Genomic DNA, 21324 nt, shown 5'->3' on the forward strand with positions numbered 1-21324 from the left:
GTCCGAGCATAAGAACAACAATCTTGAACAACAAAAGCATTACACAGCTGAAAACTTAGCCAACCAAAATAAATTGAGCTACTAAGAACAACAATGTTGAACCACAAAAGCATCACACAGCTAAAGACAGCCAACCAACCAACTGAGCCATTAAGAACAACAATGTTGAACAACAAAAGCATCATACAGCGGAAAACTTACAATGCCAGGATTTTCATAGGGGTAGGGGTAGGGGTAGGGGAAACGTCGAAGAGAATTATAAGGTGAAGAATCGACCCCTCCCAACAAGTTTCAAAATTTAGGTAGCGAACCAACTTAGCTACTAAAAACAATAATCTTGAACAACAAAAGCATCACACAGCTGAAAACTTAGACACCCAACCAACTGAACTACTAAGAACGACAATATAGAACAACAAAAGCATCACATAGATGCAAAATTAAACAACAAACCGAACTACAAAGAACAACAATAGAATCACACAGCTGAAAACTTAACCAACTGAGCTACAAAGAACAACAATAGCATCACACAGACAACAAACTGAGCTACAAATAGCAGCAATAGCATCACACAGCTGAAAACTTAACCAACTGAGCCACAGAGAACAACAATAGCATCACAGCTTAACCAACTGAGCCACAAAGAACAACAATAGCATCACACAGCTGAAAACTTAACCAACTGAATTACTAAAAACAGCAATCTTGAAGCAACAAAAGCATCACACAGCTGAAAACATAACCAACCAACCAACTTAGCTACTAAGAACGAAAATATTGAAACGACAATATTGAACAACAAAAGCATCACACAGCTGCAAACTTAGATAACAAACTGAGCTACTAAGAACAACAATAGCATCACACAGCTGAAAACTTAACCAACTGAGCTACTAAAAACAGTAATCTTGAAGCAACAAACGCATCACACAGCTAAAAACATAACCAACCAACCAACTGAGCTACTAAGAACGACAATATTGAACAACAAAAGCATCACATGAACAACAAAAGCATCACACAGCAGCGAACTTAGACAACAAGCTGAGCTCCTAAGAACAACAATAGCATCACATAGATGAAAACTTAACCAACTGAGCTACTAAAAACAACAATCTTGAAGCAACGAAAGCATCACAGAGCTGAAAACGTAACCAACCAACCAACTGAGCTACTAAGAACGACAATATTGAACAACAAAAGCATTACACAGCGGAAAACTTAGACAACCAACCAACTGAGCTACTAAGAACGACAACATTGAACAACAAAATCATCACATGAACAACAAAAGCAGCACACAGCTGCAAACTTAGACAACATACTGAGCTACTAAGAACAACAATAGCATCACACAGCTTAAAACATAACCAACCAACTAATTGAGCTACTAAGAACAACAATCTTAAAACAACAAAAACATCATTAACTGAGCTACTAACAACAACAATCTTAAAGCAACAAAAACATCATTATTTCCCAAAAAACTTACAGTGCCAGGATTTTCATGTGGATCTCTCTTATACATTTCCATATACTTGCCACGTATATACAAGAATCTCAAATGACAATACTCATGTCCAATTGAATTAACACCCAAATGATAAACCCAACCAAAATACTCAAAAGCATCATTATTTCCACCTCTTTCATCAGCTCCACTCTCTGAACTACCACTCTCTGATGACCCCCCTTCACTCTTCACCTTTGAGAAAATTTCTGAAGCCATTTTTCAACAAAATAACACAAATGGGGTGGGAAAAAAAGGCAATCTTCAAAATTTTAAGCTATTTTTCAACAAAATAACACAAAGGGGTAGCCAAAAAAGACAATCTTGAAAATTTTAAGCTATTTTTCAAGAAAATAACACAAAGGGGTGTGAAAAAAAAGTGATCTTGAAAATTTTTGAAGCTATTTTTCAAGAAAATAACACAAAGGGGATAGGAAAAAAAGGGTAATCTTGAAAATTTTTGAAGCTAATTTTCACGAATTATGTATAATAAAAACACAAAGGAGGTAGGAAAAAAAAAGTGATCTTGGAAATTAGTGAAACATAAAAAGGAAAAGAAAAAAGTGATTTTGAAAATTTGTGTGATTCTTTGCTTTGAGAATTTTGGAATAATATAGGAAGGTGATTTGGACAGAGATTTTTATTGATTGTATGGCATTGTTGTTATTGTGATACATACAAGAGAGAAGTCGAGGCAAGAGAATTTAGTTTGAGTGGTAAAGACGAGAAAAATTAGTCAAAAGACACCCAAGTCTCCAATTAAGAATACGGGATAAATGGGTCCCATAAATTTGTTAAAAAAAATTAACTTTTTTTTTAACATTGAGATAGTTATCGGACAATTACAATAGTTGTCTGAATAACTTTGTACGCACAATTGTTAAATAAAATAAAAATTATCCCTCCCACTTAATTAAAAAAACTTGGAGAACTCTCACTCAATTGAATAATTTGGGAGTCCTTTTTAATCCAAAGTCCCGGTAGAGACCAAAGAGGAAAAGCACACCTATTTTCAAGAAATTATAAAAAAGGAAAATTTAAATGGTTATATTTTTCGAGTTTCATATTTGAATTATTAAGAAAGAAAAATTCAAATATACAAGAGATGTAAATTACATTAGATAAGTCTTAGGGGTCATTTAGTAGAGTGTATTTGTAAAAATAATGCATGTATTAATTAATGTGTATTATGAATATCTTGTTTGATATAATTTTTAGTCAATGTATAACTAATACAAGCATTAGTTATACACTCTATTGTGTATTAAGGTGTGTATTACTAATACCACTCATTTTCTATATATTAGTAATACAAAGTCTTTAATACATGCTATTAAATGACCTTAATACCCCTCAATTTATCTCTCAAAATATTTCACCATTCCTTTTCTCGCCATTTTAATTTGCAATAGCGAATCTTTTCAAAATATTTCATAATGTTTTCCCACTATTTTAATCTACAGCAATGGATAATTGATTTAAATAATTGTAACATATTTTTGCTTTGCTTCGAGGTCTTTAAAAAGATTAAAAAAATTTGAGACTATTTCTTAATTTTACGTCTTATATTTTATTTTTGTTTCGACTATGTTAATCCGTTGGTATAATATTTCATGCGCAAAGACGAAGGTATTGCAATTAATCCGAAACTTATATATACTAGTTCAACAATACTAATTATATTTGAGATGGTAAAAAAATTTTGTTGCAAAAAAATATACAAAATCAAAGAAGGGTATTTTTGTAAACAAACATTTCTTTTAGAAATTATGTAAGATGTATTATTTCTTATACATCAAATCAAACAATGTATAAGAAATAATACATGCATAACTAATACAAACATAAGTAATACAAGCATTACCAATGCAAGCATTACTAATACACTATATTTTGCATTGATCTTGTACACTCTACTAAACGACCCCTTAGTGTGATAAACTCATGGCTGAGCTGCAGATGGATACTGGATTTGATCTAAGGTCTCGCACCACCTTTGAATTATTAAGAACGTAAATTTAGGATGAGAATCAAAAATTATATAAGAGATTGTAAATTGCATTAAGTAAGTCTTATCTGATAAACTCATGGCTGAGCTGCATATGGATACTAAATTCGATTTGAGGTCTCGCACCACTTTTGAATTATTAGGGACGTGAATTTAGAATAGACATCGAAAATTATATAAGAGATTGTAAATTGCATTAAGTAAGCCTTGTGTGATAAATTCATCACTGAGCTTATTGGAGTCCTACATCGGTGGGTTAAAGGGTTCTTGGTGTTCTTATATGGTCTTGGACAATCCTCAAATTCCATGTCATAGACTCAAATATGAGTGACTTTAGATATTTGACTTCAAATAAAAATGTCTTTGAAGAATAGTCTTCCTTACTTTTTAATATACTAAAAGTATCATTTTACCCCTCTACACCTCAACTATATTTTTAAACTTTCCATACTCAATTATCTCTCAAATTTTATTTTTTATTATTTTCACCTTTTTATTTTTCCTTTACTTTTATTATTCTAATTTTTTTGCAGTTTTTAAATTTTTTCCTTTAAATTTATTATTCTATTTTTTATTATTTTCACTTTTTTTTTAAATTTTAATTTCACGTTTTAATTTATTTGTCTCAATCTTTATTTTTTTTCTCTTTTTTCTCAATCCTTATCTATTTCTTCATTTTTTTCCCTTTTTAAAAAATTATTTGTTTTTAACCTTAATTTTAGATCTTTATTATTTCTCTTATTTTTTTTACCAGATTTTTCTCAGATACTGTTCTCGTTGTTCATCTTTTTCTCCCATTTTCTCAAATACACTTTCTCTTGCTCCTCTTTTTCTTCATTGGACACCTCTCAAATCTTCAAACTTGATTAATAGAAAAAAATGGATGTTGCTTCTGATGAAAAAATAGAGCGTCTCTCAGTGGATGTTGCTTCCAATTCTTCGGGACTTTTTCCTTTAAACTTAATTGACATCATTGCTAAAGTAAGTTTCTACTAAATTCAGTTTATCATTTACATGAATTTTACATTAATGTCTGAAGAATATACCAATAATTTTACACATGCAACATTTAAGTTGTTTACTGTTAATGTTATTAGTTGGACAGTTGGATACTATCCTTGGAGCAATATCAGATCTCTTAAAGTCGATACACCCAACGTTTTTCTTTTACTGTCATATTGGGAGTTAATCCACGTATTGCCTAATGAAAAATTGATAGTGGATTCATCTTGGATGATTGAGGTAGATGCCAGGTGATATATCCGAATGATAGAGCTAATAGAGCTAAAGTAGGAGCTACAACAACTATAGCACAACACTTTTCTTAGTATTGAGATCTGTACATGACGAGTTGTAGAAAATTTGATAGAGAAAAATATTAGTGTGAACTGATGAGTGGTGAGTCTATTTGATTGATATTTATTGTCATCCCAAAGTACAATTAGCTATTTAAGTTGTATACGGACTTTTTCATCCCTCAATTTGTAAGTAATTCAGAGTAATAATTGAATTTGTATAGTGTTGTAGGCTAAGGTCGACTAAATAATGAAATAAATAATACTAACTCTATGAAAGCAATGTAGGCCAGTGACAGCTTGTTTGCCTGTTTTGTGCATGTTTTTATGTGTGTCCCAAATACAAGCTTAAAAAAAAATATTTTTATGTGTATATTGTAGATGATGAACGTCTGGGTGAAAATTCAACTTCCGCTAATGTTGATCAGTAGTTTTGTTTGGGTTTATTAGGAAGTGCTAAAGTTTGCTGGTTTGAGTTTTTATTGTTTGTTTGATTGTTTTTCATGAAAGTTTGATGTCTTATCCTTTATTCTTGTTGTTTACTTATTAGTAGAGCTAGGAGGTAGAGTTAAGTAGAGGTTGTGAATTGGTAAAAATTCATATGTCATATTATAAGGTCAAAAACTGTTTTATGTGTATATTGTAGATGATGAATACCCTTGATGAAAATTCAACTTCCACTAATACTGGTTAGTAGTTTGGATTAGTTAATATCTACCTGCTACCTTTGTAACTTTGGTGTAAAGTTGTAACTTTTATATTTACTAGTAGAGCCAGGTGTATAGTTAGAGGAGCGAAAGGGGGCTATTCGGACCAACAACAACATATCAAGTGTAATTCCACAAGCCACAAGTGGGGTCTTGGGAGGGTTGAGTGTATGTACTCCTACCTTGTGAAGGTAGAAGGGGTCAGCTAGTCCCCCTTTGTCAAAAATTCATATTGTATACGTAATACAAGGTCAAAAATTCTCTTTCTTGTGTATATACTGAAGATGATGAAAATACGACCTCCACCCCTTTGAACTATGTTGTTTCAGTAGTTGATTGGCTAAATATCTAGCTGCTACTTTGTAGTTTTGGTGTAAAGTTGTTTCTGTATGATCAATTCTTGGAGTTCTATTTTGCTCTTGCTTATTCTCTGTGCTAGTCAGACTTTTCTTTTAAATCGTTTAGCTGGGTAAATATATGTATAGAATTGGCTACCCCAAAATATCAAAAGAATTTTGGAAAAGGTTGAATGTTGACTTAGGCAAGGTGTTTATAAATCACGAGTAAGTAAAAGAGAGTGAATTTTTCCTTTGAAACTGAATAAACTGTCTAGAAATGCTTTGATGTGGTTTATTGCAAAGTAAACAGTGAGATTAAACATACAGTAAATGAATGATGCATCGATTATGTACCCAAGCAAAGGTATTTGAATAGTTGAAAGAGTAAGAGGAAAAGGTACATGATTCTTGTCATACCTGGAATGTGCAATTACAAAAGTTAAGCCACTTTACGTATCATGAGTCTAAAATTGTATCAATAACCACCCATATTAGAATAGGGCTTATAGGGGGATAAGTTAGAAGAGAAGCAATGTTGTGGCATAGTTTGAGTTGTATCATAACATGCCCGAGTGCTTCGCCAACTATATTCCACTGTTGGCGATCATCTTACTTTGGTTACTTCTTTATGTAATGAATGTTTTGTAATGCTCTTATTCAGTGTTCTTTTTATTTTGTCGCAACATTTGGACACAATATTCTATTACATGAGGAAGAAGGCAAAATATGAACCTAATGTTGTTGTGAAATTCACTACAACTGATTTTTTATTTAGAAACAAGATTGATGCTCTTTATCACTATTTTGTGGAAAATGGAAATAAAATTTCTGCCATTCCAGAGAAACATAAGGTTGAGGAGTATATCAGAGGCTTCTATTGTGATGCAAACGTACCGTGGAACAAGGTTGACTATGTGTTATTTTCAATTTATGTTCCATGAGAAAATTCTGAATTTGGACACTGAATTTTGGGAGTTTTTGACTTTACGGATTGGTGCATATATGTATATGACTTCAACCGTACTAGATGTAGTGATAAAGTTGTTCAAAAAGTGATGTTACCTTACCAAACATTGATATCGTATTTTCTGAAAAAGGTCAATTTCTATCTTGAGAAGGGCATTGACAAATCTAAAAATGACTTTTTGTCGATAAAAATGGTTGATGAGCTGCCCCAACAAACTCAATGGTATCTTATTGCATTCATTTTTTAAATGTTCATTTCACTTCTTTTTTTATTGTTTTTCATATATTCACGTAATATATTTATTTTGTATCACAGTAATTATGGAGCATTTGTTTGTACGTTTGCTGAATATGTTATTTATAGTAGAGATATTCTTAAAGAGATTGGCATTGATTATGTTTGCATGAGGTATGGAGCTTTGTTGTGGGATTATAAAAAGAAAAAATTAGAAGCTGGTATAAAAGACAATACTACAGAAAAAGTTGGCAGATTATTTGAAAAGGAAAAGAGGAAGAGGACGCACCAGGAGTAGTAGTTTAGTTTTTTAGTTATTGAAAATCACTGCACATGAAGGATTTTTAGCTATTTTTATGCAATTATGTAAAGTTTAAATAGTCTTTTGAAATTGAATCAACTATTTTTTATGCGATAGCGTAAAGTATACAATGTAGAATCGCTACTGATTTATTTGTTGATATCTTTATATATTTATGTTTTATTATCGAAGAATATTTTTTGCCTTTCCTTGTAGCAAGTCTTACCCCTGAGGCAAGAGTTATTGAGTATCTTCTAAATTAGTAAACAGTGTGGCAGGGCCAATTCACCATGAGGTATAACTTGTTCCTATGGGGCTGTCTAATCATTAATTATGTGCGACTGCTACATAAGTATTTTGATCATTGTGAACTTTTCAATCACATTTTTCCTCGGTTAAATGGCATAAAATAAGAAACAATTTAGACCTTGTAATCTAAGGGTCATCTACTCCTCCTCAGTAGTTGGTTCTCCACTTTTATTTATTTGGTTAGATGCTTGATTTTGTTGATTGGTATCATCTTTTTTTTCTACTCGCAATTGAATACTCCCCCATTCTTTTCTTTTTGAAAATTTTAATATTTATTGCTTTTGCTCTTGGCTTATAATATTTCGGTTTTTGGTCTAGAAGATTGATTCTCATATGTTTGTAGGATTGTAATATTCCTATAAACATATTTTGTATGGTAGAGGAAGAATGTTCTTTGAAAATTGTGAGTTGAATCACTTTTGATATCTAAGTCTTGCCTCCGGGGCAAGAGTTATAGATCATCTGTCAAATCATTATAGACTATGCTAGAGTCAACCCTTGCCCATGGGGCATAACTTGTTCCTTTGGGGTCTAAAACTCTTGCCTCTTAGGCAAGACTTATAAATTATCTACCAAATTATTACACACTAATCTAGTATCAACGTTTGGCTATGAGGCATAACTTGTTCGTTTATTGCATTAATTTTTGCCTCTGGGGCACGAGTTATAGATCATCTGCCAAGTTATTACACACTAAGCTAGTGTCAACTCTTGCCCATAGGGCATAAATTGTTTCTTTAGGGCTTAAGTCTTGCCTCTAGGGTGAGTGTTGTAAATCATCTACCGAATCATTGCAGAATAAGCTAGTGTCAACTTTTGCCCATGGGGCACAACTTGTTCTGCATCTTGCCTTCTAGGCAAATTTTAAAGTATATCCCGTGGAATTATTTACATCACATCTCTTGAGGGTGTAGTCCTTCCCTAATCCTGTTAATATGATATATTTTTATACATTAATATATATAAAAATTTAACATGCTAAGTAATTTTTATAAACAATCAATAAGAAGGTATTGAGTTAAATACTTCACCACACGTTGAGGCTTCATATAAATAAGAAGATATTTGTGATTGAAAGTCAAAAGTATTTGTTACTAACTAAAATAGGGGATCAAAAAATTCTATTATAACTGTTATTTTAATCCAACTTCTCGAATAAAAAGTAAAACTAATCATATTTTTTTATTTTTCTTTCTGTATCTTCTTGCATATGGATGAAAGATATGAGTGTAGTGACAATTTGATCTGTTGTGCTCGGTTCTTTTGCATCTCGAACATCTGTAATTATTTTTTGAAGATTCTGTTCTGCAAGGATATCTTGCTATTTGTCTTCTCCTAAGCAGAACCTTCGTATCTGGGGGTTTTGTGATCAGATCCTTTATGCTATCTAGAACAATCCATGATGTTGTGCTTCCAACTGGTAGGATTTCTCTCTGGTATGTTTATAGCAAAGATTGTCTTGAGAACCAATGAGAATAATTACTAGACTTGTTCATATGTCTGCTGTTTATCGCTGCAATTGCATGGTTGCATGGTATCTCATCTGTTTGAAATACCAAGCATTGACAAGTCCTACTCTTCAGGTTTACAATATATTCAACTCCTTCTTCTCTTACAACAAATCTTGTTGCATTAATAGGGTCTACCTATAAATAAAATAATAAATAAATGACAACTCATAGTGAAACATCTAGTATATGAGCAGAATTAGCCATACATAGGGGATGAATCTTGAGGCAACCAAAAAACAGCTACAATCAAGCATATAACATCAAATCACAATCTAATATTTAACTAATCAAAAATCTAATAATAAGTGACCACTAATAAGGAGTCACAATTAAGGTTCTATTTCAAAATGGAAGAGAAGGGTCAATATAGAGGATAGTTAGAGTTTTGATGCTTGGCTTGGTCAGGAAAAGTGAAGGAGAAGGATCTGTCATCCAAGGAATGAGCTTTCAAAGTCAAATTTCCTGTATTATATGGAAAAGACAGAACCTTGCTCAGGAACAACAGTTGATTCAATAGTGATGCTTTCAACATATACGCAGGAGAATCAGCTACAAATAAACTGAGATAAAATAGATATTACATCTAACCTATGAGTATAATCAACTATGATAATGAAATATCTAGTATATGAGAAGAATTAGCCATACAGAGTAATCAACCATACATAGGGGACGAATCTTGAGGCAACCAAAAAACAGTTACAATCAAGCATACAACATCAAATCACAAACAATTACATAGTTATGAGCAGAAGTAACACAACACATATTTCGCGCACAAATCTCAAGGAAATTAAAAACTAGCAATAAATCACAAATAATAGTAAACCAGCTATATATAATCTTTAATAAAAAAAATAGCAACAGTATATTTCCCTATTATTAAAATACAATTTTAATTACTTACTTTCAATTTTAAGGTGGCTTGAATCTTGTCAGTTACCTCCACTTTCGCCCAACGTGTGATGTCATGAAAGATGCCTTGTGCTTCCATTTTTCTTTTATAAAATTATCTTTGTAACTTGTTCTAAAAGTAATCTACCAGTCTCAGTATTGCCAGTTTTCTCGCTTTTCTCAGTACCGCATTCATGGACTCCACATTGTTAATCGTAAGCATATTATACCTTCTGTTGGTATGAAACGAATGAGCCCATCTTTCTGGTTCTTCTTCTTTCAAGTACTCCATAGCAACTTTGTCGAATTTTTCTATCTCATTCATGAAAATATAAAATTCAGTGTGTTTGTATGTTGTTGCTACGTTGTAGAAGAGTGATAGAACCACATCTGAGAAGTATTTTTTTTCTTAAATTCTTCTCCATATGATAGATGCATATCCCATGCTGACACTTTGGATAGGCATTTGCAACTGTATTTGCAATGGTTGGGTGATGATCTGATAGAATAAACAATTGTTCACGTACTCCAATTGCATTTCTTAACTGATTGAAGAACCTGTTATAAGACTCATTATTTTCTGAGTCTGCAATTTCAAAAGCCAAAGAAAATATATTGTTGTTTTCGTTCTTTGACACTGCTATCATGAGAATATCACGATATTTTAACTTAAAAAATATTGCATCTACCATTATTACTGATTTACAGTTGGTCCATCCAAGGATTGAAGCGCCATAAGTAAAAAATGCATATTGAAACCTGTGCTGAGCAAAAGAATATTAGTAACAATTTGCATTTGATGTTTATAATCACAGTACAATAATTTTCTAAACTAAGTCTTGCCCATGAGACAAGAGTTGCATATATGTTAATAATCTAATCAGTGTAATTAAAGAATAAACTTTTGCCTCTTGGGCAAAAGTTTTCAATTTCAACAGTATAGCATTTGTACAACAATTTTCTAAACTAAGTCTTGCCCATGAGTCAAGAGTTGCATATATGTTAATAATCTAATCAGTGCAATTAAAGGGTAAACTTTTGCCTCTTGGGCAAAAGTTTTAAATTTCAATAATTTTATAAACTAAGTCTTGCACATGAGGAAAGAGTTGCATATATGTTGATAATCTAATCAATGAAATTAAAGAATAAACTTTTGCCTCTTGGGCAAAAGTTTTTAACTTCAACAGTATAGCATTTGTACAATAGTTTTCTAACTAATCAGTGCAACTAAAGGATAAACTTTTGCTTCCTGGGCAAAATTTTTCAATTTCAACAATTTTCTAACTAAGTTTTGTCTCACAAGAGTTGTATATATGTTAATAATCTAATCAGTGCAATTAAAGAATAAACTTTTGTCTCTTGGGCAAAAGTTTTTAATTTCAACAATATAGGATTTGTACAACAATTTTCTAAACTAAGTCTTGCACATGAGGCAAGAGTTGCATATATATTAATAATCTAATCAGTTCAATTAAAGAATAAACTTTTGCCTCTTGGGCAAAAGTTTTTAATTTCAATAATTTTCTAAACTAAGTCTTGCCCATGAGGCCAGAGTTGCATATATTTTAATAATCTAATCAGTGCAATTAAAGAATAAACTTTTGCCTCTTGGGCAAAAGTTTTCTATTTCAACAATTTTCTAAACTACGTCTTGCCCATGAGGCAAGAGTTGCATGTATGTTAATAATCTAATCAGTGCAATTAAAGAATAAATTTTTGCCTCTTGGACAAAAGTTTTCAATTTCAACAGTATAGTATTTGTATAACAATTTTCTAAACTAAGTCTTGCCCATGAGGCAAGAGTTGCATATATGTTAATAATCTAATAAGTGCAATTAAAGAATAAATTGTTTCCTCTTAGGTCAAAGTTTTCAATTTCAACAATATAACATTTATACCTGTTCTCATCGTCCCTCTTTGTGTTTGTGTACGTGCCTGGGTTATTTTCTTTGACTATTGTTGAGTTTTGTGCCATTGGTATTACTATAAATCTTTTATGAACATTGAAAGCATTTTAGTGCACTTCCACAATATGCAATCTAGTATGCTATACGTGTGTAAATTGACATTTGCTTTCTGTAAAACAAAATGAGCGTAAGCTGCAATGAGAACATAAGCATAAGTTAAAACTCATTGCTAGAGCCTCTACTCGGACAAAAAGCAGTTCATATACTAATTTAGGGCGAGCATCAACAATTTCACCCCCAACAAACACCAAAATTCTACAATGCTGAAATAATAAAAACAATAAAACCATTTTAGTGCACTTCCACAATGGGAAACCTAGTATGCTATACATGTGTGCGCTTCCACAACAGGCAATCTAGTATGCTATACATGCGCGTGCAATGACCTTACTTTATCTAAAACCAAAAGCACATACATTTTACCAACTGCAAATTGTTCATATGTAGCTACAAAAACTGAGTGAAAGATAAAAATTTTTAATCAACAACAAACTTGAGCAAATGCAACTTGATAATCAACAGTCGAAACTAACTAAATTAGAAAAAAATTGCCAAAGATATTCGTTGAAGCAAATGTAAAGAACACAGAGCAAACTTTATGACTTACGAACACAGTTTGAACAAACAAGTAGCATCATCAAGTCAACAAAATCACATCAAAAGAAAACTTGTTTATAAAAGCAAGCAAAGCTACAAAACAAAACAAATTAAGAATTATAACAAACAGAAATCTCAAAAGACAACAACAACATCATCAACATACCTAGTGTAATCCCATAAAGTGGAGTCAGGGAGAGGGTAGAGTGTAAGTAAAATCACCCCTACCGTATTCCAACTCATAGGTAGCGAGGATGTATCGAATCGACCCTCTGGCTCAAGAGAAAAACAGTCCAATGCAGCCCAATAAAGAAGTAAAGGAAGTGCAAGGAACAACATATAGTACTAACAAAAAAGTAACTAAAACAAATCCCAATAATACCACTAGTAATATCAATGGCACAAATCCTCATCATCTTCAAACAATTCCTTATCATCTTCTAATGCTAATTATACAACTAGTTTGAAATACTTGGAACTAATTTCTTTTACCATCTTGACCTTATACGTTTAACCTTACCAAAAAATGTTGCGATCAATATTAACTCTCATATTTACGACCTTTCAATTCAATACCCCCCCCCCCCCCCGCAACTACTCAAACACAATTATAACTGCAATAACAAACTCCCCAAAATTTGTTCGACACAATTCCTCAATGGAAAATATGTTACTACAATAATAGCATAGCTTGACTTCAGCTTACGTTCACCTCCCCCAAAATCAAATCAATATGTTAATTATATAACGAGCTAAAATTTACCACAATGCATCAATAAGCTAAAATTTACGGCAAATTAGATATGTTCTTACCTGAAGAAACCTTACGGTGATTGTTTTATTTTGGAAGAAAGAACGATCGATGTTTTGTTTGGGAAGAAAGTGATTGTTCTATTTTGGAAGAAAGATATATTGAGGGGTAATTTCATCCAATAAAATATGAATTAATAAGTAAGGGTTATTTTAACAAAGCCTTTTTATTTGGGGTTAAAATTTGAAAGTCACCCGTATTTGAGTCTATTTTTTATATTCTCCCAACGAGCTAGCTTTTGAGGTTGAGTTAGGCCCAAAGTCCATTTCTTTATCATGGTATCAGAGTCAGTCCCACCCAGTTCACTGTTTTCGATGTTGGGCCCCCCTTCTTATATTGTCTATGCTCCAGATGTCCAGTCCTGGACGTGCGGGGGGTGTTGGAGTCCCACATCGGTGGGTTAAAGGGTCCTTGGTCTTCTTATATGATCTTGGGTAATCTTCCCCTTATGAGCTAGCTTTTGAGGTTGAGTTAGGCCCAAAGTTTATTTTTTTATCAGGGTTGGATTAAAGGGTCCTTGGTCTTCTTATATGATCTTGGATAATCATCTTCTTATGAGCTAGCTTTTGGGTTGAGATAGACCCAAAGCTCATTTCTTTATCAGGGTTGCAGATGGATACTGAATTCGATCTGAGGTCTCGCATCACCTTTGAATTATTAGGGACGTGAATTTAGGATAAGCATTGAAAATTATATAACAAACGTAAATTGTATTAGGCAAGTCTTACGCAACAAGCTCATGGCTGAGCTGCATATGGATACTGGATTCGGTTCGAGGTCTTGCGCTACCTTTGAATTATTAGGAATGTGAATTTAGGATAAGTATTGAAAATAATACAAGAGATGTAAATTGCATTAGGACATTAGACAAGTCCCGTTCGATGAACTCATGGTTGGTTGAGCTGCAGACGAATGCTCGATTCGATCTCAGGTTTGCACCACTTTCCAATCATACAACAATGCCCATGTGGGCTTACTATGTAAATTTATAATGTGAGTCATCACCAATTACTTATTAATCAAGTTTCATGATCTGTTGTTTTGTTTTTTTATTTGATAGATAGTGATATTTCAGATAGGAATGGAGAGTAGCTGAATTGATGTGTATTTAATTAAATAATTGATGATAATTCAAATAGAAAATTACTATGCTTAATTATTCATGTATGAAATTTGAAAAAAAAAAAAGAAGATATTTAGATGTGTTTATTATCATTAGCTTTAATTTTTTTTAATTCTAAAGTTTTAATTTTGTGTTTTTTTGTGAGTTTTAGATATAAAATTTTGAGGGCATTAATTGAATACCTGATGATAAAATGTTCTCAATTTTTCTTAGACTTTAAGTTTTGTGCATAAAATATTTTACATTATAAGATAAACTTGATCTAATATTGGGTAACCTATAATAAAAGATCGAGTTTGTGTGATAGTATAGAATTTTATACAAAACAAAACTTAAATTCTTTTCCTTATAATAGAGAGAGCGCTGGTGGTTTGTAAATGTGAAGCAATTTTCAAGAAAATAACAAGGGGGGAGACGGGGTCAGAATAATCTTGAAAATTAATGAAACATAAAAAAGAAAAAAAAAAACGTGTACTTGAGAATATGTGAAGCTATTTTTCTTTCAAGAATTATGTAAAAAAAAAAAAGGGATAGGGAAAAATAAGTAGTATTCTTTGGTTTGGTTTGGGAATTTATGTAATTGTTATTGAGAATGATAGTGCAAGAAAGAAGAAGGTACGAGAATTTGGTTGAGTTGTAAAGAACAAATAGGAAAAGTACACCTATTTTCAAGAAAATCTTTTTATTGAAAAGATTTAATTTTGTGATTTGTGCAAGTTTTAGAGGATTTTTTTAAAATAAATTTTATTTAAATACTTAAACTAGTCGTGTTTCAAGAAAATCTTTTTATTGAAAAGATTTAATTTTGTGATTTGTGCAAATTTTAGAGCATTTTTTTTAAATAAATTTTATTTAAATACTTAAAATGGCCGTGTTTCAAGAAAATCTTTTTATTGAAAAGATTTAATTTTGTGATTTGTGCAAGTTTTAGAGGATTTTTTTTAATAAATTTTATTTAAATACTTAAACTAGTCGTGTTTTAACTCGTCTTTGCTATATCAATTGCACACTCAAATTTACAAAATAATCATCCAGACCTTTGGAATTTATGTGTCACATTATATGTGACATTTACGTAAAAGAAAATTCAGAATTTGAACTAAACACATCATAAATATGCTCTCAAACTTTGCTTCAGTTGACATTTATATTTTTTAATTTTAGGTGTGTACAAATAATCACTTAAACTTATATAGAGTTGAATAAGTAAACAAATATATTCTACATGACATCCTACCTGACAACTTACTCGAATTGTCACGTGAGATGTATGTGTCTACTTATTCAACTTATACAAATTTAAGTGACTATTTATACACAGTGTACGCCCAAAATTGAAAACATACATGTCAGCTAATATCAAATCAAATTAAAAAAACACATGCATTTATGTTTTGTATGCCAAATTGTACAAAGGCGGAGCTAGACTAGTAAAGGAGTGTTCGGACGAACCTTATTCGACAGAAAATTATATTATTAATACATGATTATAATAATTTTTATGTATATATTGTAGACATTAAATTCTTTTCAATGAATTTTTCTTTAAATTTTAAGTTTCCTCAGCAGAAATTCTAACTCCGCCTTAATAATTATATAGTCACATACTCTCTCCGTCTCATTTTACTCGTCCCAATTTGACATTGCTCATTAATTAAAAAAAATAATTAATAACATGACTACTTTATCATAGTACCCCTATTAAATGATGTTTACATTTAAATTTGGAGAAAAAATAATTAATACTAAGGGTAAAAAAAGAAAAAAGTTATCTTGTCTTGATTAATAAAAATGATAAATAAAATAAGAAATCAAATTAGAAAACTTGGGACGATTAAAATGGGATAGAGAGAGTATCTTGCTAACACCTAAACTACTGTATTACCTTTTATTTACCTATAATATATTAAAAGTGTGAAAACCCTTAGAAAAGTGATTTGAACTTTTGATTCTTCATTAAAAAAATTTCCTTTAGACAAAACTGTCTTTTCACTATTTTTTTCAATTCATTATTTAATTATTTTTATTATATTAACTAGACTCCTAAAATATATGAGATTTCTAAAATATATGGAAGGAAAATCAATTAATATTTTTTCTTTGTACTGATCAATTAGAAAAATACTCCTAAAATAGGACTCTAGAGAAAAAATTGGTTTAATTATTGAAAAAATATGATTGGTGTTCATTTAACTGATTTGATTGCATGTCTAGATTAGTGGATGTTTAATTTTCTAGCCCTCAACTTCTTTACTGTTTTTGTCAACATAATGAAATTCAGCGTGTGTGTATATATATATCTTCTTTATTTTCATTCAAGTCATTTATTAGCGTAAAATTTTTCGCTCAAATAAAAATTATTTTCATCAAAACTGAAGCTTTGTGATCACTATTGTATTATTTTGTTGTAGTTTATAGGTCATAGATGAATTTACAGGTGGTAGATGAATATCAATCGGCTTTGAGAATTTTTTTTTGGTAAATGTTAGATTTAATTGTATTGTTTTTATATATCTTTGTTTTGATGATTTTTTTTTACATGTTAAGTTTAGCTGTATTCTTTTGATACCTCTATTATCGTATTATTTTGTTATAGTTTACAGATGGTAGATAAGTGATAGACGGTTAGCCTTAAGAAAGTTTTTGTGTAAATATTAGATTTAATTATATTGTTTTGACGTCTTTATTATCGTATTGTTTTGTTGTAGTTTACAGATAGTAGATGAATGTCGATCGATTTTGAATTTTTTTTAATAAATTAGATTTAATTAAATAAATTCTTCAAAAAATATTAAATTTAATTATTATGTTCATTTTTATTATTTAAAAAAATATTTATTTAGTGTAAAGTTTGAATTTAATAAAGTGAGATACCTAAATAATACAGTAGGATATGATGACTCAATCATAATAGTCCACTAGACATGTTCCATTGAGGTTCTACTTTGGAAATATAAATTTTAAAATATAGTTTGTCGGCAACAAAGTGGGACCCACTACATTGACTGGATTATTAAACTTAGAAGATGGGACCCACGTTCATTGACTGGATTATTAAGCTTAGAAGATTTATGACGGAAAATTTTAATATGGTTGAGGTACAAGCAAGGAGCTCCATTAATTTTGGATACGCGGATAAATGGGTCAATTTATTTATTTTTAGACCTTAAAGAAAATTAATAAGAGAGTGAAAATATATTATATTAATATAGGGTCCATGCTTTTTATCTTCTCCTCTTTTATTTGTTGTTATGTCTCTTGTTTAATTTAAAATTAAAAAGATAATGTATTATTTTATGTATTTTTAATTCTATTATTAGGTACTAATTATAGCAATTTTATTTAGATGAATTGTAGTAATAATTAAAGGTGAAATAATTATATTATTATTTTTTAAGGATGTGTTAAGTCAAACATTGATAAGTAAATATGAATTGAAAGAGTATCAAATGAAGTTTGAATTTTATTCTTCTTTAACAATCACGTTTTTTGCTTCTAAACAAAAAAAAAATGATCTTATTGATTATATTTCAAATAATTCAATTAAAAATTGAAATTACATGTTTAGCTATTCAGACTTAACTTGATTTTTTTAAAGTTGGCGTCTTGTTAAGAAAAAGTTGACATACTTTCGACTCAAAAAAAATAAAATAGAAATTAATGTTCGTGTTTCGTGTCTTATTTTTTTTCTCTAAATCTAACAAATCTTCAACTCAAATAAATTATTATTTCAAGAAGTTAATAAAAATAATATAGTATTTTAAGATTGAAAAAAGGAAATATAATATTTATCAAATCGCTATTCACATAAATGCTACTATGTCAACTGAATACTTACACAAATTTAACTGACGAAATATTACTAAAGCGATGACACTTGAGCAACGATTAAAATTTTAGCAAATGACTGGGTTATAAAATAACAAAGAATTTCAAAACATCACAACACAAATACATCATTAAGAAAAAATCATATCAAAATGAACTGTTAATAGAATTATTTGAAATATAATTAACAAGATTTTTTTTTTTTGGTTTAGAAGCAAAAAACATACTTTTAAAGAAGGATAAAATTTAAAACTTTGTTTGATACACTTTTTAATTCATATTTACTTATCAATATTTGACTTGACACATTCTTAGCAATAATAATATAAAATAATAATTTAAGTATTTCACCTTTAATTATTATTATTATAATTTATCTAAATAAAATTGATACAATTAGTACTCAAAAATAGAACTAAAATAATAAATTATCTATTTAATTTTAAATTGAACTAATATAAAGAGACGTGATAACAAATACTCCTTCCGTCTCATTTTACTCGTCCCAAATTGACATTGTATAATGATTAAGAAAAATAATTAATAATATGATTACTTTACCATAGTACCCCTATTAATTCATATTTATATTTTAACTTAAAAAAATTAATGATCAATGAAAAATTACAAGTAAAATGAGAAATTAAATTAAAAAATTTGGGACGAGTAAAATGAGACGAAAGAAGTAATAAAAGAATGGGGAAATTATAAAGTGTCGACCCCACAAATCACAATTACTGTAATTTTGTATATTTATTTAGTGCAATATATGTGCCTCATGGGACCCACAAGAAAAACAATATATTTTCACTCTTTTGTTAATTTATTTTGAGGTTTAAAATAAGTAAATTGACCCACTTATCCACGTGTCCAAAAAGGAATAGAGCCTCTCTCAACTTTTGTTGATTGTGCCTCAACCATATTAAAATTTTCCGATTTATGACTATTTATTACTGTATCTAACTATCTAGGATATTCAAAGAAAATAGATAAATCACATTAAATACATAAAACGAGTCAAATTGGAAAAAAGAAGAAAATTACTCCCTTATATCATAATTATTTGTCACTAATTTTCTAATCGAATTTTTATTTTTAATATATCAAAAAAATATTTTTTTTTTAATTTTACCTTAGCCATTAATTATTTATTCTCTAAACTAATTTCAAGACGGAACAATAACAATCAATTAATAGGGATATTATGATAAAATAGTCATATAGATAATTATTTTCTTAATGACTGTACTAAATCAAAATGTGACAAGTAAATGTGAACGAAAGAAGTAGTATTTTTGTTTGATATTAAAAAAAATCGAACATAATTATTTGATTAGCATTTAACAAAAAAATTTAAATCGAAATCAAATTAACCGATGGTATGTATACATTTTTTTAAAAATATTTATTAATATCGTATTCCTTCTATTTCAATTGGTGTGGTAATTCATGTTTATTAAGAAAAAAACTAAACGTAAATTAGATATGTTTTTCATTTTTTTTTAGTTATTGTCAAACTACTCTTGAAAATTCAAACATTGATCATAATAACTACTTCAAAAAAAATAATTCAAAATAATACGTAAATAAGAGCAATTAAATTTCTTCATCTCATTACATAGGAAATTCAAATAAAGGTAAAATGGAAAAAAAATTCAACATTGCCTCATGAAGATTGAACAATTAACTTAATATAAAATATTGCAAAATGCTTCAATAATTAACTTATTGGGGATAAAGGGAGTACAATTTATAAGTATTATTTTTTTTCTTATAACTGTGGTGTTCGGACCAACTTGCATATATCTCGACTAATTTTACAGAATACCTACCACCTCCCATAAGCAACAGGTACCAAGTAACTCTGTCTCTGGTGGGAATTGAACTTGAAACCTCATGGTGCTCAACTCTCGTCAGAGGTGAGATAGAGAGACTGTTTCTGATAGATCCCGACTCAAGACAAAAACATTCAAAAAAATAATAAAGGAGCACGAAACAATAGGTATTAACACAAACAAGACTCAAATCAAATTATGTTTACTTTTATCATCTCTTATTAACAGTACTTATTTCATAAATTTTCATTAAATTTATTGTTGATTTCCCTACATTTAGGCAGAAATGTCATAATTTATTTCATACTTTGTTTTTTTTCCTTTTTGAAATTCATGTAATTATATTATGTTTTAGTAGGACCAGAAAAAACACTAAGCAAAATTATATATATTTTGTTTTGTGGAGAGAGTTGACTAGAAATTTAAAAAAATTCGAAAACAATATTGGCAATATATGGGAATGTTATAAGGCCAGCAAATTTTCTTGTAAACAAAATTGTCAATTACTATAAATATGTTTCTTGTAGACAAAATATGTTTATAAATGCTTATTTGATTTAAAAAATAAATGTAGAATTAGTCATTGATCATAGTGTAGTTCTTTTTAATTGCATGAGAACAAAAAAGGGAAATTTACTATGCTAATAATTAACATATATTATTAGATGTTATCAACGTAGTATTAATATTATAATTCATAAAATAAGATATTCAAGAAACAACTTCCTAATATTAGGCCTGCAGGGAGAAGTAGAAATTTTTGTATATTGTTTTGTTGTTCGTATTAATAGTTTAATCGGACTGTTATTTACGTAGTTTATTATTTTTAAAGTCTTGATGTTTGTTATTTTGAATAAATTTACTAATCGTAGTGCTATATTCGTAGTTTATTGTTATTGGAGTTTTGATATTTGTTGTTTTGAATATATCTACTAGTAGTAGTGCTATATTCGTAGTTTATTTTTTTAAAAATTTTGATGTTTGTTGTTTTGAATAGATCTACTAGTCGTAGTGCTATACTCTAGTTTATTGTTTTTGGAGTTTGATGTTTGTTGTTTATTTTTTTTGGAGTTTTGATGTTCGTGT

The 21324-nt window shown here is 29.9% G+C and overlaps 1 protein-coding gene across 1 annotated transcript in view; it reads right to left on the reverse strand.

Annotated features, from left to right (window-relative positions):
* The window catches only part of LOC107877677 (protein ENHANCED DISEASE RESISTANCE 2), a 23086-nt gene extending 20844 nt beyond the window's left edge, over window positions 1-2242 (reverse strand). The window contains exon 1 of the mRNA XM_016724366.2: window positions 1496-2242. Within this exon, the coding sequence (XP_016579852.2) occupies window positions 1496-1732 (237 nt within the window). The 5' untranslated portion in view covers window positions 1733-2242. The remainder of the gene's footprint in view (window positions 1-1495) is intronic.
* Window positions 2243-21324: the final 19082 nt, after the last annotated feature.

This window comes from Capsicum annuum, chromosome 7 (assembly GCF_002878395.1).
Source record: "Capsicum annuum cultivar UCD-10X-F1 chromosome 7, UCD10Xv1.1, whole genome shotgun sequence".
NCBI lineage: Eukaryota > Viridiplantae > Streptophyta > Magnoliopsida > Solanales > Solanaceae > Capsicum > Capsicum annuum.